At 39.2% G+C, this 24,858-nt stretch overlaps 2 protein-coding genes and 1 long non-coding RNA gene across 4 annotated transcripts; 1 reads left to right on the top strand and 2 right to left on the bottom strand.

The window, feature by feature from the left end:
* The first annotated feature begins 345 nt into the window (after nt 1-345).
* LOC149500507 (uncharacterized) lies at nt 346-505 on the top strand. The gene is made up of 2 exons (XR_016324860.1): nt 346-393; nt 464-505. It is a non-coding gene; the product is annotated as an uncharacterized LOC149500507 (long non-coding RNA).
* Nucleotides 506-3,067: 2,562 nt separating this feature from the next.
* On the bottom strand, nt 3,068-14,585 carry DCAF12 (DDB1 and CUL4 associated factor 12-like protein). 2 transcript variants are annotated; one of them, XM_028180832.2, is made up of 9 exons: nt 14,168-14,585; nt 13,262-13,415; nt 12,296-12,448; nt 11,873-11,994; nt 10,966-11,065; nt 10,545-10,695; nt 9,381-9,538; nt 8,662-8,821; nt 3,068-8,320 (listed from the first exon to the last, which is right to left on the bottom strand). In XM_028180832.2, exons 1-9 carry the CDS (start codon nt 14,263-14,265, stop codon nt 8,076-8,078), a joined length of 1,341 nt encoding a protein of 446 aa, XP_028036633.1. In that variant the 5' UTR covers nt 14,266-14,585; the 3' UTR covers nt 3,068-8,075. The 2 variants fall into 2 exon arrangements, with proteins under 2 accessions (XP_028036633.1, XP_089592360.1); XM_089736234.1 differs by having other exon boundaries at nt 6,855-8,320; nt 8,662-8,817; nt 14,168-14,584.
* Nucleotides 14,586-20,031: 5,446 nt separating this feature from the next.
* Nucleotides 20,032-24,102, bottom strand: LOC149500506 (uncharacterized). The gene is made up of 2 exons (XM_089736232.1): nt 23,376-24,102; nt 20,032-20,240 (listed from the first exon to the last, which is right to left on the bottom strand). The coding sequence occupies exons 1-2, from the start codon at nt 23,839-23,841 to the stop codon at nt 20,149-20,151; spliced, it is 558 nt and encodes a 185-aa protein (XP_089592358.1). The 5' UTR covers nt 23,842-24,102; the 3' UTR covers nt 20,032-20,148.
* Between the last annotated feature and the right edge of the window lie 756 nt (nt 24,103-24,858).

The following is a 24,858-nucleotide window of genomic DNA, read 5'->3' as shown; positions in this document are numbered from 1 at the left end:
ATTTAATGTATTTATTAGGCATAATTAAAAAAGGGTATTTAATCCTACAACTGTAAATGCAATTTTTTCTATTCAAATATTTGAAATTACCACCAAGAATACTGAATTGCACACTAAAGCTCATCAAATAAATCAAATCTGTTTGATCTGTAAAGCTAAACTGTCTTACTGAATGACTATTTGTTAAGTAAAAGTCAAACTGATAATTCTGTGTGTGCAACAAAATATTTAAATCTATTTTTTTTTAAACCATCACCTATTAAGCTGTTAAGAACATGAGTTATTCTAAATGAGACACCAGTTAATCAGTCATGTTTATCTAATTAAAGTGCACAAAAAATCAATTAAGTGCAATCTTAAAATATTATACACAAACAATTGCAAAACAGTAAGGTAACTCAGTTTTTTAACTAATCAGTCTTTGTTATTACAACATAAAAAAAATTTCTTATTGTATGATTAGGGCAGATTTTTCTTTCGCCCGGTGGATACCGCCGCCGGGTACCGTCCCATCGTGTTGCTGGATGAGGTGAGCAAGCTGCTGGAACGCATTCTGGCGGCCGGCTTCATCCAGCATCTGGTCGGGGTGGGACCCGATCTGTTGGCGGAGCAGTATGGCTTCCGAGAGGGCCACTCAACGGTAGACGTGATCCTTCGCGTGCGAGCCCTCTCGTAGGAGGCCGTCTTCGGGGGCGGGTGGTTTTGGCGGTATTTCTCGATATCGTCAATGCGTTTAACACCCTGCTCTGGTCTGTGATGGGGGGGCGCTGGAAAGACCCAGAGTGCCCCCCTACCTTCACCGGCTGGTGGGTTCCTACTTACTTGGAGGTGGCCGGCGCGTCAAGCCGGCTTCTGCCCAATGTCGAGAGGCTTGACCAGGTAACGCGCCGTCTCTATACAGAGGTGGCGCGATCAATGGCCCTATACGGGGCGCGCGTGTGGGGCCAGTCCCCGGCTGTGGGGATAGGGAATTTACTGCAATGGCTGCAACGCACCATCGCAGTCAGGTTGACCTTCGTGCCCGGGGCGTGGCGCGTCCCAGCCCCAGTGTGGTCAGAGCGCAGAGAGTCCAATCTCGGCGTCAAGAGCCAAGATACCAATTCAAATTTTGATATACCCACTATTTTTTGAAGTAAGTTATGAAGTCTCTTTGGTCGGTATACTTTATCAGGTCGCAAATTAATGCTTTTGGTTGTAAAGAGTTTAGGAGAAAGCGCTGTTGCGAAGAGCTTCAAACCACATTTAGAAATTTTGTTTAGAAAGTTTAGAAGTTCAAAGGAACGAAAGAAGTTCAGAAAAACAAAAATAAATAAAGTTGGGTGATGGGGATTTTATCTATACGAGTAGTAAATTCATGGAATGTAATTTGATAATGTAAACAAAATACATTATCTGTTATACAGTTTTAGAAAATTCTTTTGGAAATTCCGTTGTAAGATGGTTAATTTAGTGCGCAAATCAGTATTTTGTTATACGGTGAGTAATTTTGTCTTAAAATCTGTATATTAGTGGTTTCAGCTAGATTTTCGTTGTAAATTAGATAAAAAAGGCCATCTGATTTTGATTGATTTTATACGTGTTTTAATAAAATATGTTTAGGTAATCAAGTAGTTAATTTGCAGTAATTTATCTGATATGCAGTGGATTATTAGTCCGGAGATTTAGTTTGCTTGAATTTTTAATAGAGGAGCAATAAAAAATCCCCATTAAAAAATATAGTAATTTTCTGCACTCCCTCTCTATGTTCTCTATAAGTGTGGGACTCCGCCGTCCGCGCAATTTTCATAAAAAGGGGTACTTACAAAGTTTTTGCTTCACGTAATAAAATAGTTTATAGTCGTTCTATTTGTTATGCAAAAATAATGCGTTGTATTTTCTCGGGCTAAAGAGGTTGCTTCTGTCTGTAAGCTGTCAGTCGATTTGTAAATCCATTGGTACGTAAAATCACACCTTCGTATTTATTATAGCAGATATACCCGGCGTTGCTTGGGTCATGTCGTTTACCACGTTAAAAGGTACCTATTCAAGTTATAGCATAAATATTATACTTACTGCTTATTACTTGCTACTTACACTTACTTATACTATACTTATAATTGAAAGATACAAACCTTCATATTTGTAATATTGGTATAAAAGTACGTTGCGCTTGCGGATCTGAAATGTAGTACCTATCGCGCGTATTTTTTGGGTGGATGGATCGCCGCTGATCCATAGACTACCGCTTGGCTAGGACGGAGAGCAATTACAACCCCAGATGGGTTAAGTATGGACGGCGAAGTCATTGAAAAGTGAATAAAGTAATTGAATCGGGATGTATGTGAATGACTGAAATAAAATCGTTTTTTTTTTTCTAGAACGTTAAATATATTTAAATCTGAAAATTAAATCTAGCGGTGAATTCATGCATTATAAATATATAACATAATTTAGTACTTAGTATGTAATAAAGTAGTGTGTAACTGTATATTAAGATGATCTACTGTTGAACATGAACTTTTGAATATTTTGAAGCGATGTTGAAGATTTTCCAGTCTCAATCGTAAATTAAATTAATTATTTTAATTAAGACGTTAACAGCATATTCAACATTTTATAAGTAATTGAGTGTAAGAGTGTAATGTTCAGCAGTGGACACTACTAATCATTTAAATATAACCATATATAAATACACATCATAATTAAAAGTATAACTTTATTTAACCGGTAGACTAGTCTAGAATTATGAAAAATGTCAAACCGAACCCATAACTCCACTAATAGACGTAGATGTGACAATCTGTATTGTCACTAATATGGATGTCCGATACCATAAAATCGATTGATCCAATCAATGACATATTTTTCTTTCGATACAGTGGAAGGATCGAAAGAACGGTCTAATCATTTAAGCACCTGGTCTACATACTCCGTACAGAATTTTAGTTTCGAAGAATGATCTTGTGTTATCTTATATCGGACCAACCCTATTCAGTGTCACGTTCTAAATGAAGTGACACAAAAAATACTGCTTTTCCTAAAACAGTATTGTTTTGTGAAATAGGATGAAATATTAAAACCACCAAAATTATTATTTCAAGTCTTTTATTCGTCACCAAGTTTGGTTACGTTAATTCTGTTCAAAAATTGCAATTGCTATTGACAAAGTTTATAAATATAACTAAATTATTTCTAAATTTATCTTAAGTAAATTAAACATTCGCTGGTCACCCAGCACATTCTAGATTATAACCAATTTAGTCTAATATAGTTTTGAGGCACCTGGATAATTAGATTTTAAGTGACAATTTTAGTAACGAAACCGTTGACATCACTATGTTACAATAACTAATTCAGGATTTTTTTTAAATTAAATCCATAGAATGTTTTATATTGCACACTTTCCTTCCTATAATCTATATTTTTCGAATAGTAGTTAACTGGAAGAAATTGAAAATATAAAGAGTTAAGTTCCGTCTTTGTACATACTATTTTAGTTCGCAATATCATACAGTATATTATAATAATAAACAAAAAACAAAAAAAGTAGTGGTATTTAATTTACTTAAACCTACAAAAGTACTTTTTTATTAATCACTTGAAAGGCAGCCGCGCATGCAACTTTTTCGCAAGTAGTATTGGCATTGCTGATGTCCATAATCATCAATATACTCGTCGATTACGACGAAGAGCTCGACGAGCGAACTAACCCATAGACACAGCCCACTGAGTATCTCGCCGGATCTTCTCAGTGTGTAGTTATTCCGATCCAGTGGTAAACTCTGCGAAGCACTGCTCTTGCTAGGGCTAGTGTTAGCAAATTCTCTCAGATTGACTACCCGTTCGCTGGAATAGCCTCTTAAGCTACCAGTGAATACGCAGGGGAAAAAAACAATATACAGACGTCCAGGCTTGGACACAGATCTCGATCGACAACGGTGCTCGAGACGGCAGAAATTTTAATTTAAAAATACTCACGCGAATCCTCTCACATTTTGATATAGATATTAAATTTAGTATTGCTTTTTGTTATTCTTATACCATTTAAAAAATCTAGCTACATTTAGTTTGCTTGCTGTTCAGTATTAGATAAGTAATATGTTTTTTTTTTAATTCCAATATAACTTAGCCGATGATGTCATGATATATCGTAAAAGTAACTCGAATTTATATGCAGTTGGAGCAGCGCCCCTAGCGGCAAACGTAGGCAAACGTTCCAACTCCATACAAATTTTGAGTTAACTTTAACGCTATCGAGAACGTTAAGAAACTCGCACTAAGCACAAGGATGTCCAATCAGTATTTTGTCACAATCAAAATACGAAATCTGCGTTTTGTATTCGTTAGGTTAATACCAAGACGACGAGCGTTCTGACTTCTCATACATTAGTCAGACGTCACACGATTTGAAGATTTAATTTAATAAATTGGAAAATGATTGCTTTAGTTTTATTTTTTATTGCTTAGATGGGTGGACGAGCTCACAGCCCACCCGGTTTTAAGTGGTTACTGGAGCCCATAGACATCTACAACGTAAATGCGCCACCCACCTTGAGATATAAGTTCTAAGGTCTCAGTATAGTTACAACGGCTGCCCCACCCTTCAAACCGAAACGCAGTACTGCTTCACGGCAGAAATAGGCAGGGTGGTGGTACCTTCCCGCGCGGACTCACAAGAGGTCCTACCACCAGTATTACGCAAATTAAAATTTTGCGGGTTTGATTTTTTTTACACGATGTTATTCCTTCACCGTGGAAGTCAATCGTGAACATTAATTGAGTACGTATTAGAAAAATTGGTACCCGTCTGGGATTCGAACACCGGTGCATCGCTTCAAAACGAATGCACCGGACGTCTTATCCTATAGGCCACGACGACTCTAACAGGCCTCCTTGTAACGCGTCGAGAGCGAAAATTCTCGTTGAAGTTGCAATCAAATTTATTTAATTGATTAACCTTTTTTTATATCGTAACTAATCCTGATGTTGAACAATCACTGAACAGAAATCGACATAGTTACTTAAGTGCGCCGCGTAGGGCACCGATGACCTACAGGGCAGTCAAAGGGTTAATGTAAATAATATCTAAATTATAATTAACAACCTATTACAATATTATGTACTTTATGTAAACTAATTGCAAACAATATAATGTTTATTAAAGTGAAACTTTTATTACATCTTCTCAAACTTTTTCGTCTGTGTGTTGCATGTCGCGTGACGGTCGGCCGCTCGTCAGAGCAGCCAAGGCCAATATGGCGGCGCCTATAGCTCGCAGCAGATGACCGTGTATAGACTATTACTCATTCGTGCCAGTGCCCCACGCTATTTTGTTTGTTTTTGTCAGTGTTTAATGTAAATATTGTTTGTCAGAGTTAAATGTCTATAATGTGAAAAAAAGTTTCACTTTTACCGTGGTTTCATAAAACCACACAATCCCTTTTTTGACATATAACTTTTAAATTAATTATCATCATTCTCCTGCCCTTCTCCCAGTCACCTGGGGTCGGCGCAACATGTTTTCTCCTCCCATACTCCTCTATCATATACCATTTCGTCGCTCGCTCCCCTCTTACCCATATCGTCTTTCACACGATCCATCCATTTCTTCTTAGGTCTACCTCTTCCTCTATATCCTTCCACATTCATAGTTAGCACTCTCTTACCAACCTCATTGTCATTTCGTCTCATAAGTTATAATTAATTATATATCAGAAACTCGAACTTGTTATTTCTTACATAAACTTTGTAACCGCACTTTTTTAATTTATTTTTTATTGCTTAGATGTGTGGACAAGCCCACCTGGTCTTAAGTGACCTTGAGATATAAGTTCTAAAATCTCAGTATAATTACAACGGCTACCCCGCCCTTTAAAACCGAAACGCATTACTGCTTCACGGCAGAAATAGGCATTTAAACAGCCTCTAATTCATATATCCCGTATATTAGTTAGAGACATCTAAAACTGAACATAACATTATGGAATCGCAATTGCTTCTGTCATTTTATGAAGCGGTCATTTTATAGGGTAGAATTTCATTAAATAATTGACCTAAATTTTAGTTTAGAGGTCTTAGCTAAGCGGATAGCTTAGAGAGACTATTCGTGACAGGGAAGATCAACGGAATGAGATCGCGCGGGCGCAGTCCGACAAGGTGGTTCGGACAAATCCGCACCACACTAGAGATCCCATTCCACGACGCCCTTCATGTGGCCAATGATCGGAGGCGCTCCGGTCATCGTTCTCGTCGAACCCGTCGCTCGCGACGAAGAGCGAGACGAAGGGCTTGACGAGTAAATTAACCCTCAGACACAGCCCACTGAGTTTCTCGCCGGATCTTCTCAGTGGGTCGCGTTTCCGATCCGGTGGTAGATTCTGCGAAGCACGGCTCTTGCTAGGGTTCGTGTTAACAACGTCGTCAGGTTTGAGCCCCGTGAGCTCACCTACTAGTTAAGGTTACGCTGAAAGAGCACTCAGATAGGTAGAAAAAAAAAACTGGCGCTAGCGGGACATTACAACGAGTAAAATCCTATCGAAATGTAATGGTCACGACCCTCAGCAGTGAGGAAACGACGCGAGGAGGAGGAGGGTCTAACTAAACGAACTGAAGATATTTTTAATTTAAAATACAGTCGAACAGTCGCGCGTTGTCGGCGATACAGCCGGACGCCTGATCACGCGGCCCGAGGACCGCAGCAAGATAACTTCACGAGTTTAAGTGTAAGCCGCGACACGTGACGCTACTTATATAAAATAACGAGGGATTCACTTGGTAACGGTACCTCAACGTGTTTATTCGCACGCCATCTGCATACGTCAGCCGATATTACGTCATCATTGAGAAAAGATTCACATATAATTTTTTTTAAGTGATTTTATGACCTGGTAACTAAGACATTTAAGTCATGTCTTATTTGAATTTATATTCTTATTTTTATGAAAAATTATAATATGGAGTGAAGTAAATGAAATGAAGATGATTAATTTGAGACATTAATCAACTGGGATGAAATTAAATGAGATGAGATGAAATGATATGGGATGAAATATAATCACAGTAAAATGATGGTCATTTACGGAGATTTCACACAAAGGCTATTTGTAATTACCAGTGGTCGGAGTAGGTAGATTGATTTTATATACTTACGCCAAGATATTATAATATAGACATGCCATTTTATTCATAATGATTTTTTTTAAAATTGAAAAACATAATTTTTAATCCTCATCGGATACAATTTCTATATTTATGAGATAAACAAAAAGCCCTGTCTAAGTTTTGTCTTATACTGACAAGCGTCATTTCTAATTCAACAGAAAGGGACAAAATACGGTATAACTATTCCAAGGTGTTTTTGTATAAAATATAATAACATATGGATTTCTTTCACCATTAGCTAGCACTGGTAGCGTAGATTAATATTATTAATACGTTTTTCACCTTAAACACAGATTCATGCTAATTACAAAATTCCGGAACAAACATCACAATAAATATTAAGTTCCGGTATTTTGGAGGCATATCCATATTATCCTCTACGTTTAATGTCAACGACCTTAAATTAATTTACCTACTCCGACCTCTAGTAATTACAGACTAAAAAAAAAACGCCTTTATCTATACTAATATTATAAAGAGGAAAGATTTGTTTGTATTGAATAGGCTCCGAAACTACTGAACGGATTTGAAAAATTCTTTAACTGTTTGAAAGCTACACTATTCCCGGGAACAAAGGCTATCATTTAAAAAAAAAAAATTGTGTGATCCTTACTAAAACTCCAATAATGTAGCCCAAGGTGTTAAAAAAATACCTAAAATATTCTTTACATCGCGTACCCTGCGAAAACTATTTATGATAGAATAAAATTATGTACGACTTTGTAGAACACATTATCATTTACCAAAAGTGTCGCGACGGCATATGTCTAGCTATTATAGTTATGCCGCAATAAGTGTTATTTTATTTAAAAAATAAAATGACGTCAAATATCGTTGAAATTTTTTTTAAAGACTCGAGAGGTGCCGGAGCGGGCCGCTTGTGAATAAATAAAGTAAAGTAAATTTGAGGCCTTCGCTCGGTTCCCGTAGATTCGCTACTGCCATATGGCTGCGTAGTTCCCCACGAGGGGCGCCGGCAGCGGGCCGCCCGCAGTGAACACCCGGGTGCCCGAGGAGTCGTAGCAGTGCGTGTAGATGGCGGGCACGTGCTTGACGCCGCCCTCCGCCTCCTCCTCGGGGAACAGGTAGCCGCGGGACGCCTTCAGCGTCACCGTCTTGGACGAGTGGATGCTGCTCTCCAGGTACTTACCCGCGCGCAGGTCGTAGAACATCAGGAGACCTGCAACGGACGCGGCTGTAGCGTTAGATAAACGACTCTATTTGTTTGTTAACAAGTGCTATATTGGGGCGCCACCGGCTTAGATTCACAAGTGGTCATAATTCTACTGATGGTAAGACCTCTTGCGAGTTCACGCCGGTAGGTACCACCGCCCCGCCTATTTCTGCCGTGAAACAGTAACGCGTTTCGGTTTGAAGGGTGGTGCAGCCGTTGTAACTATACTTGAGACTTTAGAACTGATATCTCAAGGTGGGTGGCGCAATAACATTGTAGATGTCTATGGGCTCCAGTACCCACTTAACACCATAAATTATAAAAAGTCGTCAATGGTGAGTACTCACCCAGTCCAGTCCCGATGGTGAGCATGTTCCCCCGGAAGCTGGCGGAGCGGACCCCGCAGCCGGAGTACCGGGAGGTGACCTTCTTGACGGACTGCAGCGTGCGGCAGTCCAGCAGCAGCGTGTACGACTTGCAGCCGATCGCGTACATGCCGCTCTCTTGCTGCGAACATTGCCTTCATGAGGGACCAGCATAGAAGAAAACCGACCAAATGTAGCAGGGACGAAGGAAATGGTTTACATTAATCCTCAATAAACAAGGAAAATAATTTTATTTATATTGCAAAGCGTAAGGAGGCTGCGAGCAATTCTGGAGCCTTAGGTATGCGGTGGATAGCCAGCATACAACACAAGACTGTCTTCCACCGAGCGGGTGATATTACTGTTCGGAACTTGTATATATGCAAGATTATCTTGAAAATGTAAGCGAGATTCAGGCATCTGTCAAATATCCTGTGCTGTGTAATGGGGGGTGTCCAGCCTGCCGCAGTGGTAACTTTTTTTTTCCTACCTTGCTGAGTGTCTTGGGGGCTATATCAGCGTAACCCTAACTAGTAGGTGAGCTCACGGGGCTAAAACCGGAGGTGTTGCTAACACTGGCCCTAGCAAGAGCAGTGCTTTGCAGAATCTACCACCGGATCGGAAACTCGACTCACTGAGAAGATCCGGCGAGAAACTGAGTGGGCGATGACGCTCCGCGGTACGTACGAGGCGGCGCTCACCTGGGTGGCTAGACACACCAAGTCCTGGCACGAGGGCAGCTTCCTGGACAGCGTCTGGCGGAAGGTCTCCGCGTTGAACACGTGTATGTAGCCGTTGAGGGTAAGTGCCGCTATCTCCCGCCAGCGCTCGTTGAACGTCAGCGCTCGGACTTTTAGACCTGTGAGTCAATTAGTTAAAACTGTATAATCACAAAACTTAAAAAAATTTACAGGAGAGTGTTTTAAAGGTATATAACTAATAACTATAACTATAACTAATAACTTAAAAAACTAAGTAATTAACTTATGATATTTTTAATATTAATCATCTTTGCAACGAAGTCGTCGTGGACTAACGGATAAGACGTCGGGTGCATTCGTGTCGAGCGATGCACCGGTGTTCGAATCCCAGGCGGGTACCAATTTTTCTAATGAAATACGTACTTAACAAATGTTCACGATTGACTTCCACGGTGAAGGAATAACATCGTGTAATAAAAATCAAACCCGCAAAATTATAATTTGCGTAATTACTGGTGGTAGGACCTCTTGTGAGTCCGCACGGGTAGGCACCACCGCCCTGCCTATTTCTGCCGCGAAGCAGTAATGCGTTTCGGTTTGAAGGGTGGGACAGCCGTTGTGACTATACTGAGACCTTAGAACTCATATCTCAAAGGTGGGTGGCGCATATACGTTGTAGATATCTATGGGTTCCAGTAACCACTCTACACCAGGTGGGCTGTGAGCTCGTCCACACATCTCGGCCACAATAAAAAAAAAATTTTTTTTTTAGTTTTTACCAGTTGTTATACATTAACTGTCTTTTAAAGTAAGATAAAATTATGCATTAATTTTGTTATAGTACTCAAAATATAGGTAAAAAAAAAACTAAGCTACGCTATTTTGACAGTATTTGTGAGAAAAATACCGGTGATACCAAATTATTCCGCATATTAACTCAATTTCGAATATTTTTGGAAATTGTCCAGTTTTTATGCAAAAAGACGATTTAAACTATGAACGAACTTGTGTTCAGAACATCTCCCTTAATCACAAACAAACTCGGCCTCTGCGCGCTTCCAGCATCCAGCGGCAATGTGGGGACCTCACACCTCTCCCATTTATACCTCTTAAGTAATTCAAGATAAAGAGTTCAACCAGGTGAGATACACGCGTGGAGTGTACCTGAGCGACACTCCCGCACGGCGTGGGGGTGCACGTAGTGGTGCAGGTGCGCGCGGGGCGGGGGGGCGGCCGGGGCGCGCCACAGTGCAAGCTTATTATCGCGCGACCCCGTCACCACGAACTCGTCGTCCAACCAGCACATGTCCAGGATCTGTTTTACAAAAAATGACACTTTTGAACTTCAAACAAAATGTGCTGAGGTATATCTAAACAATACTAGGGACATTGAAATATGTATTTCATTAGTAAAATCTAACTATTCATATGACAGGTAGACTATAATAATGACTTAATGATATAGACAGCAAAACAAGACTGAATGCAAAATGGCTGAAAGCTATAAAGTTAATAGCTTCAAAGTTTACGCTGTGTTCAAGTGAAATGGCATTAAGCCTGTGTGATATTAGTATAGATTACTCACCCAATCTTTATGGGCTTCTCCAACGCAGACCGGGTCCAGTGTAGGTAGACTGTATATGGCTAATTCACAAGAATTCCTCGCACCGGTCGCTAGCAGTGTTCTGTCATAAATAGGTTACAAGTACAAATCATCTCGTATCGGTAAATTAGGTTAGACATGACAAATAAAATAAATAGGTATTGGGAGTCATCATTTTAGTGTCATAAATTATTTAAGATACTTTGAAAGAAAACAAAGAGCTAGCGTACAAATTTTATGTATGTATTTCGGATATATTATGATAAGAAAATGGGAGTGTGAATGATCTCTAGTTGTCAAATGTTAATTCACAATTATTACAGATTAATCGCTTTTGTGGATTTGGGGGTTTTATTCAAATTAGTGTCCTGTATGTGTGCTTGTTTAGCAAGTACATTAAATAGAAAAGTTAGTTATTCTTATCATAGACCATTACTCTCAGAGTCTGTGCTCTACTATGTATCTAAACGGGAGAAAAATTGTTTAAGGAGATCCTATTATCTCTTTTTTGTGATCCTATCACTCAATATCAGAGCGAATTTCATTGCAAACATTCAGAGCATATCGACGCTTGAAAGGCAAACGTGACTAAGCGACAATGCGTGAACTTTACAGTAGACTAATTTAAAGTTGAAAACCTGAAAAAAAAATCTATTTTAACGAATCTAGCTGTAGGATTCAAATGATTTTAATAGACCAGGTTTTTTTTTTTCGCGCATCGAATATGGTTTATTGCCTATCATTTATGTATAAAGCAGTTATTGTCATTTAGTAACGTTTGCCTTTCAAGCGTCGATATGTTTGCGGTGTGTTTTAAAGTATCATTTTCTCCCTGTACCATCATGGTTATACATACACTTGATCGGCACATAGCATACACTCGTGTTACCTGGAAGGATTGATCTGGAGCGCGTGTATGCCGGTCTGGTGGTCCGGCGGCGGCCAGGCGGCGCGCGGGCGCAGGGTGGGGATGGCGTCCAAGGACCGAGTGCGGACATCATACACCATTAACTGGACACAAACAGTAGAAGCTGCCATTTTTTCTTTTGATAATTTCTATTTGGTCTCAAATATATAAATATTATAATAGAAACAAAAAAAATAGGCCTCGGGTTTTTGGAACCAGTGAGTGTTGAGGGATTATTGGCAAGATTTCTACCACCATTCGGGTTGAGATGATCATTTAAAAGCACAATGTTCATTTTAAGTTTGAAATCGCTAATGTGATGCTGAAGTGAAATCATTAATGGCGGGATGTTGTTTTGGAACAATCACATGCGCATGACTATGAGCTGTGTTTCACATAACCTACCTTGTTACATTTGGTGCCAAATACAACTTGTCTGTCTGATAGCCATTGTGAGCAGAAGACCTTGTTCATGTTACCGAGGTTGACTGGTGTCTCATGAAACATATCATGTGTGAGCATATGTCGGGTTGCATACGATGGGTCGACTGATCGAGGCTGGAATAAAAAATAGAACAAAAAAATAATTAAAATTGTAACCAACTTCAATCATCAAATCAAAATCCTATTCACTGGTAGCCTAACGGTTTAAATCTTTTTTTTCCTACCTATTCTACTGACCTTGAGGGGTCATACTAGATTCCCAAATGAGTGGGGGGCTCTAACCTGGTGATTTTGCTATTACTAGCCATAGCAAGAGCGGTTCTTCGCAGAATCTACCACCATATCAGAATCACAACCCACTGAGAAGATCCAGCAAGAAAGTCAGTGGGCGGCCTGGCCACACTGCTGTTATTATCACTGAATGTTTAATACAAATATTTCTTATCTTTTTCTAAATAATATTTTATTATTGGTCTAGGTGCTATATCTAGTTATCAATGAATCTGATTTATCTAAGATATTTGAATCTACCTATTGTGTCTCATGTTTATGTATCTAGTACATGCATGAGAGTGACCTGGCTTGAAAGTCTTTAGCCAAACTAATAATATCGGTTTCACCTGTGTTTTTTTTTATCTTTTTTCATTATTGGCCTATTCCAATCATTATGATTTCTTGTATCCTAATAAACTAGAGTGTGTTGAGGGTGCCTTGTTATGTAGCCCTTTCAAGTAATAGTAGGATAAAATTTATTTTGTATGTGTCATCTTGTATGTATCTCTTACACTATGCTAGTCCATTGTCATAAAATTTAAATTTTTGTGATAATTGGTTTTTGTAATTAAGGGAGATTCATTTAAAACTGCACTCTTATTTTCGAGATACACAAAAATTTAGGTAAACAAAATTCTTAAATCAGTCAATTACCTCAGGAGCAAGTATTTCTCGTGAACGTACATAGTCGACAAAATTATATGACGTTGATAAAATTTGATGTTGTTGCGTCGGTGTTTCCTCTTCACTGTCACTGTCTGAATAGCAAACGAAATCTTCCGGTTTGTCTGGTTTACGTTGCTCTAATCTGAAATTTTGTTTTGTTGAGTAATTTTTTTAATCGATTAGGATTCTGTTGGTAAACAGAACAAAGGGCTTAGTAACAACTAAAATTATTAGTATTACACATACAACAAAATTTAACAGTCCAGTTTAATTTTCACTTCTCTGATGCAGATTGAGTTTTTTGAAACTATGAGTTGGTATTTGTTGCTTAACTATGCTGCTACCCTCGAGGGGTTATACCAGTTTTACCAAATGCGTAGGAGAGCTCACGGGGATCAGCCTGGCGAATTTGCTCACACTAGCCCTAGCAAGAGCATTACTTTCCAGAATTTGCCATCAGAAATGCGATCTACTGAGAAGATGCAGCAAGAAACTGTGTCTGAGGGTTAATTTGCTTGCCGAACCGTTCATTGCGTTCGATGGTTTCGACGAGAACGATGACCGGTGCTTGGATAGTGGATCGGGAGGATCCGAAATGACGTGAGAATTGGCTAAAAAAGCATGGTGGGCAACAAATATGACAAGCCCATAAACCTAATTACCAAATTTATTTTATTTTAGCTAAGTGATTTGAAACCCTATTATATATTAATCTACCTAATTGAAATAAGGAAATATGCAATATTGTTTTCATAAAATATAAACAACCTTGAGATATGTAAATAAATGTTATCTATAATTTTTTTGATAAAATTCAGAGATTGAATGGAAACTGTGAAATACTATCGCTGCGCTGCTGCTGCCATTATATGTCTAGTAATATCATATTCTTACCTCAAAGCTTTAGCTTTGGCTTTCCTTTCTTTCAATCGATTGGGTAAATAGCAAGAGGGGTACCTGCCCTCTACTGCTCTACGAAGAGTCTGCGCCATTTTTGTTTAAATTTCCTAATAGCAAAATTTAAAATTCGAATATCACAATATACTGTTCACACTTTCGTTTTGTCCGATTATACACAGATCCGTAGCAAGACATTTTTCATCACAATGGAGTCCTGGTAAATGTTTCCATTTGTTGCTAAATTTCAAATATCACCTGTACATCATTTTGCTTAATAGCGATTTTTTAATTAAAATTATTGAAAATTATCTCTAATTTTCTTTATTTCTAATATAATTTTGTGGTTTATTTTAAGCGAAATACAACGCTGACGGAATGTTGGCTGTCAACGAAGTTACCAGAATATAAACAAACATTTACCACAGATCACCACACAGATAATACACTTGTTATTAGGACCATCCACCAAAATGTAAAATCAATTAAATAATCGCTACTCAGAGCTATTATGATAATAGGAATTTGAATATGATCTCAAGTTGGGTTTTTGAAATGTAATAAGTTTTAAAGAAATTGGCAAAAATTTAGAAGCGAAACATGATTTTTAAATAATATTAAAATTCTACAATTGAATTGAATTGGGCCAATATTTTTTAACGTGCAAAAATACTTATTAGGTTGAAACAGCCGTCTGCCCCGATTGGCGATGTTGAGGCCTTTGGTTGCTTATGTATCGCTATTCGGCCTATGACCTCCAACAGTTTTGACGGCACAACTCTTCTCCTGGATTCTGTCTCAGGCAGTGATTGGAGGCTTGGGTAAACGCCCCTGAAGATTACCCAGGCATACAGCTGTTCAAGGGCACACACTCAAAAAATGGAAAAAACTACAAAAAAAATTAGCTTAATTTTGTTTGTAATATTTTTTAATGTATTTAGAAAAAGGAAATTTTCAGATAATTAGTGGGAGAAATATTTTAAATGTCAACGAACAACATCTCAGTCATGCGTAATCACGAAAATTGTAAACTATATAACGCGTATGTAAGATAATAAAATGAAAAAAAACGCGAGATGATCCCTAAAAGTAGTATTAATTATATTGACGACTTGCAAGAACAAGAGAAGGTACAAAAAAGTATTTGCTGTGTTGAATACAATGTACGAGAAAAAATATTATCACACTCTCAAAATCTATAAATTTTGCGACAATAACGCCATCTTAATTTCTTGACGCTACAGCTGACCTCTATATTGGTATCATAAATTGTATGCGGTGTGTGAGTAATGGCAGCACCATTAAGGATACCAATTCACGAGAAGTCTAACAAACTGTAAATTAAAATTAGGTTTAAAGCTCCATAGCCAAACTGTTAAACAAAGAAACCTTTTTATGGTAGGTAGATCTTTCAATTATCCTACAAACACATCTGATGTCGTATACGTTATGTGTTAATATCAAAGAAACGTGTGAAACAAGTCGACCACCTAAGTTTTAAATTGATTTAGTCGCAGAATTTTTTAATCGATAATAGAAAATCGAAAGAATAATTTATAATTTCCATTTGAAAAATGTACACATTAGTTCACATTAGTGAAGTGTCCTATTTTCGTGATTGGGCAACATTATATGCTTGCGAAGTAGTTCCACCATATAAATAAGATTGAGCAATATAATGAAGCGTACAAATATAAAATATTTGGTGACAGAGCCTATTTTTAGTACGCAGCGTTACTGTATTAGAATTTAGAGTTTAACCTTATATCTCAAGGAGGATGGAGAAATTCTTATTACAATATGAGGTCTATGAGCTCTTCTGTAGGCCATGAGTCGGTTAGCTATCGAAATAAATAAAAACACAATAGCTATTGATCATATGGTCAATGGTAGTTTTGCATGGGAATCATTGGAAGCCTATGTTCTATTTTTTTGAGTATATAATTGGACTAGCTCATGGCGCGTCTGATGTTAAGTGGTCAATGGATATCATCATAGATATATAGATATCATCAACGTAATTGTCACGCATATAGAGACATGAGTTCTAAATCTTTTTTATAGTCTAACGGCTGCCTTATCCTTCAAAGTTCAAACCGAAACGTATTAGTGCTTCCCAGCAAAAATAGGCAGTGCCCACAAAACGCCTTGCTAATGAATTACCCATTAAATGCGCATTTTTTTTTTGCGAGTATATTTTTTACTACACGGTGTTAGTCCTTCGCAGTGGAAGTCAGTCGTGAATATGTGTTAAGTATACGTATTTCAGTAGAAAATTTGTTATCTGTTTGGGCGATTCGAAAATCCGCACAAGCGCATCACCCGATACCAATGTCCAGGGAGTCTAATCCGTAATCCTGAGACATGACGACTGCTTTTAACTTCACTTCAAAATTCAAATAATATTTTTTTTCAATTTGGATTATATACGGATGTCATAATGAAATTTTATCACCGTTTCGAAAAATAGCAACATAACTAAAGCAGTGAAACAATTAGCAGTAGAATTACTTTTTATTTTTGTAATAGAACTACAATTATTTTGTTTATTCAAGCCACCGCCAATGCAAGGGTTAATTTGTTCTTAAATAAATAGTATTCACAGTATGCAATTGACTAAGTTTAATTTTGACAATAGGCAGGTATAATAACTTATGATAGTTTATAGGTACCTATAACCTATATTTAGCTAGATTGTACAGTTTCTGGTAGGATGTAGTATTATCGACAAGAGCTATCATCAAAGAGTGGATTCTGAGCTTTTTTATGACTGAGGGCTTTTGGTGGCCTGGAGGCTTTTCCAGTTTCACCAGGAGAGGTGGGCGAGCAAAGGCTCAGCCAGTTGGGGTGGAATTTGCTAACAGCTGCCCGAGCGCCTCCGAAGGAGACCTAACAACTCATCGCGACCAGCTGTGAAGATCCGGCGAGAAACTTAGCGGGCTGATGCATGGGTTAGGTTGCACGCCGAACTCTTTGCCAAGTTCGACGTGTACGGTTACCGGAGTCCCTTAGCCTGCTCCTAGTGTTAAAGCTGAAGGCATCTAATGCAAGAATTATTAGATCTGATGGATCCGTGAGAACATGGCTAAGGCGATAAGGCGATTATCATGACGCATAGCTTATCGAAGTAATGTTACGACGCTGACTTCATGTGTTTGCGGATCAATTCGAGGTCCAGGTCGTCGTGTAGGTCGACGTTCCTCACGAACCACAGAGCCCCGACGGCTAGACGTCGCAAACTATTTTAATATGCGGGCGGAATGTCATGGATGCATCCAGGGTGACTACCAAGTACTCGACCTGGGCCAGGAGGCCCAGGGAATAGATTGGCCAAAGAGGGTAACTGGGGGTGTGAGATTTCTCCTCCTAATTCGGGAGGAAATTCGTGTAGAGTTTCCCCTTTGAAATAGCGCCGCTGTGCTTTTCACTGGGTTTATGTCTATGCGCCATTTTCGGAACCACTGTCCGGCTGCGCTCCGAAGCTTACTCGCTATAAGGGACTTGTCCCTACTCGAATAGTAAACGGTTGTATCGTCGGCGAATAATGCTAATTGGGTCGGTGGCGACCGGGCTATATCGTTGATGAATAAACTAAATAGGAGCGGCGAAAATACTCCAACCATGAGTTCGCGCTGAGGAGCGGGTTCCCACGACTCGATATCCAAAAGTAATTCTGAGCTCTTTGTCCCCTACCCATAGAGCTAATAAAAATAAAACAAAAAACTAATTCGAAGTCGGAGAAAAATAACAAAAGTTTTTATCCCAATAAATTCTAATTCAGTTTTAGCGCGAAATATCCACAATGGCGGCGTAGAACAAGAATTTATTGATCTCGGAACAGTTCGATTCGTCTATTTTTGGAGTTAACGTAGGGGCGGTCCGGCTGTTTGCCGAAAGCCTATTAGCGGTAGATCCACGTGACCTTATTCACCTAAATTAACCTAAATGTAACTAATACCAACGACGCGGCTTAAAGCGAAAGATAATTCCTTACACCCACAGAATGATTATGAAGTTTCATAGTAAAATTTTGATTTAAATTACTGTGAACACTAATTAGACAACTATTTTGGTTTCGTAAAATTGTTTTCTATTGTTATTTGTTCCAAAATCCTCTATTCAAGTAGCTCAGTGATAGCTGCTTCTAAAAGAAGAGCACTCGACGAGATTAATTCACTAGGGTCCAGTGTTGCCGCGATGCCTTGAACTATAAATCACTACTAAGGCAGATCCCTCTTAAGGGACTATCAGCGGTGGGTAACTAATAGGCTGTGCTCCTGAAATTGTTGAGTCAAAGGGTCCACCGATCATCAAATAGAATTGGCCAAGAAGCAAAGGATACTAATCTGGGGTGAATCGAGACTGAGCTTGATTTACACTACTGACGTGATGCTCACGTGCTGTTAGACTGCTGGTGCATTGGCTTAAGAAGAAAAAGGAAAGTTCCAGTGGTTCACATAGTGACTCATTGGTGCTGTAGAGTCAAGGGTTCAGTAGGTCCGTCGTAAGTAGTTCCGTTGTTACAGGGTTCAGATTACAATCATCATTGCGTGATCTTCTACCAAGCGAGTGATGGAAGATTTCGCTTTGGTAGTTTTGCTCATTACACTGACGATGCGATTTTAGTTTTTATTTGTCTTAAAAATATTGAATATGAACGCCCAGAAGTACAAACTTTAAAAAAAAGATGTTACAAATAAAATTACACCGGCTTAATGATTCACTTAACTGGAAAAACGTAAAACTCGGCCACTGCCACCGCATAGCGACACGTCAATGAACTTGTGAAAATAATGGCGTTTGAATGCAGTGCCATTAGAGCTGGCAACACATTATGTAAATACTTTACTGCAATTTCAAGCTTGCCGTATTCTATGTACGAGCATAGATAATATAATAATAATAGATTTTTGTATAACTAGACGCTCCTCGAGGTAAAAGCCGCGATTTAATTTTTTATATAAAAAAAGAATGTGTTTCAAATTAATTTAATAAAATAATGCGATTAAAGTAAATTAAAATAATAACTAAAACTACTTTTACTGTCTAATATCGCTTTGATTTTTCTCATAACATTTTATTTCCTTCCTTTTATTTTTTCCTATTCATTGGTAGCCTAAGGGGCTATATCAGCTTTTCGCGGACGGTTCTGTGAGCTCACAGGCTCAACCTGAGAGGGTCATAAAGTCCTTTCCCATGTTTCGAGTACTGCACAAAAGTATATTTAATTATGTCTACGGTTCGCGAAAACAGCAGAAAATTAAATTAATTACACGAATATTTGCCCGATGTGAGAATCGGACCCACGACCCTCGGCGCAAAAGTCCGATTAATTCTATTAAAAGAGTGATAAACTAGAGTCCTCCGTGCGTCGTATTCCTCAGTTCTGAGGGTCGTGACCTTTACTGAGCACTTTTGTCAGGACTATGTTCTTCCATTCACTTCTGTCCTCCGCGCAGTGGATAGCGACATTGATGCTGGATTCCAAAGTCGTCTTGATCTGATCGGACCAGCGCATGGGACTACGCCCCCTAGGCCTCTTTCCTTCCACTTTGCCGGTGATGAGAAGTCTTTCGAGATTGTCACCCTTTTTTCTCGCAACGTGACCGAAAAACTCTAAAATCCTACGTAGGCAAATGGTGGAGAGTCTTAAGGAGACGCCTAGTTCTTCCAGGATTGATGCGTTTGTCCGATGCGCCGTCCAGGGAATCCGCAGCATTTTCCTCCAGCACCACATCTCAAACGCGTCGATCCGACTTCGATCAGCCTTCTTCAGAGTCCATGTCTCCGCCCCATATAAGAAAATAGAAAACACAAGACTTGTGTTGCAAATGATGTGACAATAAAAACCAGCAGCGTAACGACAAGTTCTTTTATTTGTGCAAGAATGCAGAAAAGTAGTTAGAAATGGCTGGCATGGCTTGTTTTATTAACACTATCCCCCCTTCGTTGGCTTTGGCTGGCGGCGGTGGCGGTGGCTATGGCGGAAGGGGGCGTGTTAATATGGCTTGGCGGCTTGGCTGGCGGCAGGGCATGACAGCTGACGTCACGTCCGTTACATTCGGCCATCCTGCAACAATTGCTCCCGCAATGGGGAACACACAAAAACATTTAGTTCTCAAATAAATCAATAAGGTCTTCAGTTTCGAGCTGCTCATCGGAACTACTAGCGCTATCGGACACATGGGCTATACTTTTATAGGGCTTTAATGAATCTGTTGATACCAGGCCAGTGAAGTTTTTATAACTTCGTAAACCTTTTAGATATACTTCTAATTCGATAACAATTGTTACCTACTACTTTAGTTACTACATACGGACCTGAGTACAAATCGTCTAATTTGGTATTAATCCTAGCGGCGCTACTAACCAGTTGGCGCCTGTCTCTATGATACAAAATGCCTTTTCTTATAAACATGAGCTTTTTTTTTATATTAATGTTGTGTGTACTCGCTTGTTTTATCCTAGCTGCAGCTATCTTACGCCGTGCGTCAACAGTTTCTGGTTCGAGACCAGGAATCGAAACATCACATATTGACCTACCAGAGCGCGCAAAGATTAAATCACAAGGCTTGTAGCCGCTGTTACTTTTAATTGTGTTGTTTGTGCCTCAATTAATGGAGTTCACTAAATTATTTGAAGCTTCACTAGGATCAGTTGCCCGCAACACAAAATTGTATGTTTAGTTTGTTCAACCTGGCCAATTAGCGCGCGGACAAGCAATACCGTTTAACGTATGCCTAAACTGTTTATCTTCTGATATATTTTTTTAAAGTACCTACTCGTAAAAGCTTTCCCGTAGTCTGTCACCACGTGATTCGGGTATCTGGACAAACCCTATTAATATATTTTTCAATGCACGAATGGTCCCGATTAAATTTACAGTACGCGTTAGTTCAGCTATCACAAATTTAGACAACGCATCTTTCATTACGATCATGTACTGGTTGGTGCCCTTTAGATGTCCTACAGAAGGGCATCATGTTATATATTTGTACCATGCGCATAGTATCAGATGGTTTAGAGATCGGATATAGACAGTCTTCTTTTTTTTAACATAGTTATCCTTCTCATGTGTACAATAAAGACATGCTGCCACGTATTTCCTAATAAAGCGTGTCATTTTAAGAAACCAATATTGGCTTTTAATCAGAGCTAAACGATGATTTAGATCCACGTGACAAATGTCGTCATAGTGCATTTGTACAATTTTCCATTTAGCCGAAGGGACTGCGAGTCTATTTCCCTTAAAAAATTTTCGAACTAGTTCATTCATAATTATCTTTAACATCAGCGCGACTTCGTCCGCGTGGAATATAGTTCACAAAGAATGCTTTATTTTAGTACAAATTGATTAGCATAAAAAAAACGTTATAGTGAGCCAACCTTAACATATGCTATCGCGGACATTTTTTTTTTAGATCTTTTAAAGGGGTACAATTCTGTCACATTATTTTAGCGAAACTTTAACAGTTTCTGCAGCGCACGCACCGGAAGCTCTCAAAAGGGAAAATAACCCGATTTTGAAACATTACTTACTGGTACTTCGCTTGTATTGGTCTTAGCTGACCCAGTGATGGTCTTAGCGGTGCTAGCGTTATATAGCCTATAACCTTTCTCAATAAATGGGTTATTTAACACTGAAAGAATTTTTCAAATCGGACCAGCAGTTCTTGAGATTAGCGCGTTCAAACAAACAAACTCTTCAGCTTTATAATGTTAGTATAGATTGCTTTATAATCGAACTAAGCTTTTCGTCCTGACATTGCACAGTACAGAATCAATCAGTAACTAAGACGATTCACGTTCATCATGTCAACAGGATGCCTATTAAGCGCGTCTACAAATTTTCCATACGTTCACCAGGTCTATACTCAACACTAATGTCATAATCTTCTTTCAAAACTCACCATCGCGCAATGCATGGTATAATGTCGCGTTTGGTAAGCGTAGCACAAACCACAGTACAATCAGTTTCTACTATATCATGTTTACCTACTTCATAAACACGGAACCTACGTAGCGATTGTATGACCGCCAGGTTATGAGCTCTTAACTATGATACACATTCTTCCTTCCTAGTAACCCGGCTAAAATAGTATAACAGGCCGCAGTGAGTTGTCAGTTTGTTTTTGTAATAGTATACCAGAAATTCCTAAGTTACACGCATCGGTTTGTATTTCTGTAGGAAGCATAGGATTATACAGAGCTAGCACAGGTTTGAAACGTAAGCTGTTTTTCAGTTGTTCGAAATTCGCGTTTTGTTCACGGCCCCACACCCATGATTTATCTTTTTTTTTTTTTAAACCAATAAACTGTCGCACACTATAAGCATTATTTGGCACAGGACACTGCGAAACGGCCGTCAATTTTTGTTGCACCCGGCTGTATACCGTCTGAAGATATTTCATGACCTAATAAGTGACTTGTTCCTCCAAGAATGAGCATTTACTCATATTTAATTTTAAGTCTCCACCATAAAATTTCCCAAGTACTTTCTCAATAATTATTGAACCCGATTTTATACCAACTGAGGGTAGATGTAAATCGTTTAAAATTGCTAGTATCTCGATTTGACCTACATTTATTTTTACCCATTTCTTTTCTACCCACAGACTCAATTATTTTATTTATTAAACGCATTTAACTACCCCACCTAGTGGAATAAGGTGGAGATAAAGAAGAAACGCATGAATACAGATGGCGCATTTGCTAAACCAAAAAGAATTCTAGTGTACTAGAAATAATGACCTTGCGGTGTAATGAAAGCAGTTGTGTGTCTGGCACAATGCTCAATTGATGGTAGCCCTGGGCTAAATCTAAACTCGTGCAGTACTGTTCGGTGGATACTTTTATATTTTACCATAGCGTTTAACGCACGATAATCAACGCATAGCCTACTGTCGCCGTTCTTTTTCTTAATAAGACCACTGGTGAAGCATGACTAGATTCAGATTATTTTATAATGCCGATGTCTAAAAGTGGCGATACACGGGCTGATCACTAGTAAGCTTAATTTGCATTTGAACTAAATTGGCAATACCTAAATCATGTGTATTCGTAGCAAAGCAATGCTTATACTGTATTTTTTTTAATCTGAATGACTCCTAATATTTAATGGCTCCTTTTAATTTTTTTTATTTCTACCCACAAATCTCGAAATATTTGTAATGGCATGGCTATGGCAAGTAGAAATGCAACACACCTGGCTGTTTGGCTGTGGCTCCTCGCAGCTGTTGGCCCTCAGCAGGACCTCGCCCGGCGGCCACAGGATGGTCTCCGAGCCCATGTTGATGTCTTTGATGTAGCTGTCTTCGCCGTTCAGCAGCGTCGCAGGCAGGGAGAAGGAAGCTCGTAGCCGTGAATCTCGTGAAGCGCCGTGAAGCTCGTAGTGCCGCAGTGGAGTAACCACGTTGCTGCTCTTTTAGTTTCCCTCTACGTGAACCAGAATGATGGAAGGACAGGGCGGCAGGCGCTTTTGGTCCGACGACGTCGAAGTCCCTTTGATTTGATTGTTCCAGGTTCTTCATCCTGTAGCTCAAGTATCGCCTTGTGGACCTCTTTCTGAAGCAATTTTTCAACACTTTCCTCGCCAGTGAAATAGGAGCTTCATCTTCTTCAAACTTGTCAGAAGACCGAGACATCTGAGCGTGTATATGACGTTGTTTCATGTCTTTATGCCACTTCTGATTGTTGCAAATGATGTGACAATAAAAACCAGCAGCGTAACGACAAGTTCTTTTATTTGTGCAAGAATGCAGAAAAGTAGTTAGAAATGGCTGGCATGGCTTGTTTTATTAACACTATCCCCCCTTCGTTGGCTTTGGCTGGCGGCGGTGGCGGTGGCTATGGCGGAAGGGGGCGTGTTAATATGGCTTGGCGGCTTGGCTGGCGGCAGGGCATGACAGCTGACGTCACGTCCGTTACACTTGTTACAAGTTTACGCTTGGTTTTTATGGAGATGTTTCTATCGGACCAGATGCTATCAAGCTGAGACATGGCAGTTTTTGGACATGGCATCCCGATACGTCTTCGAATCTCAGGCTCGCACGATCCAGTATTCGCAATCATGGAGCCCAGGTATATGAATCTTTCTGTTGTTTCAAGATGCAGTGACCCCGTGTGCTCCAGTTTGTTCATGCGGTCTATTACCATCACTTTTGTTTTGGATCGGTTAATGGCAAGACCAAGTTCGAGGCTAATTTTTTCAAGCTTGCTCATGAGAGCAGCCATCTCGCTTTCATTAGCCGCGAGAAGAGTGGTGTCGTCGGCGTATCGGAGGTTGGTCAATTTTACTCCACCAATGGTAACTCCACCATCCCAGCCTTCACAAGTCCGTCTCATGATATACTCTCCATAGATATTGAAAAGGACTGGAGATAATATGCAGCCTTGCCTTACGCCCTTCCTAAATTTAAAGGGGGCAGAGATTGTTTCCTGCACTCTAATGATTCCCTGATTATTAATGTACAGGTTATGTAGCAGTAGGACCAGATGTTGCGGTACTCCCAATTCTGCTAGTATTTTCCACAGGTGATCCCATTTGACGCAATCAATGGCTTTACTGTAGTCAATAAAACACAAACTAGAGTAATCTCACAAATATTTGATAAGTGCGCAAATTTTTTACTTCTTCGGACGTTTTGATGTTCGTAAAATTTACGTTGATAAATGACGTTATTTAAATG

Source organism: Bombyx mandarina, chromosome 21 (genome assembly GCF_030267445.1).
Source record: "Bombyx mandarina strain Sakado chromosome 21, ASM3026744v2".
Lineage (NCBI taxonomy): Eukaryota > Metazoa > Arthropoda > Insecta > Lepidoptera > Bombycidae > Bombyx > Bombyx mandarina.
Note: the sequence above shows the minus strand (reverse complement) of the source record. Positions and strands in the feature narration are given on the sequence as shown.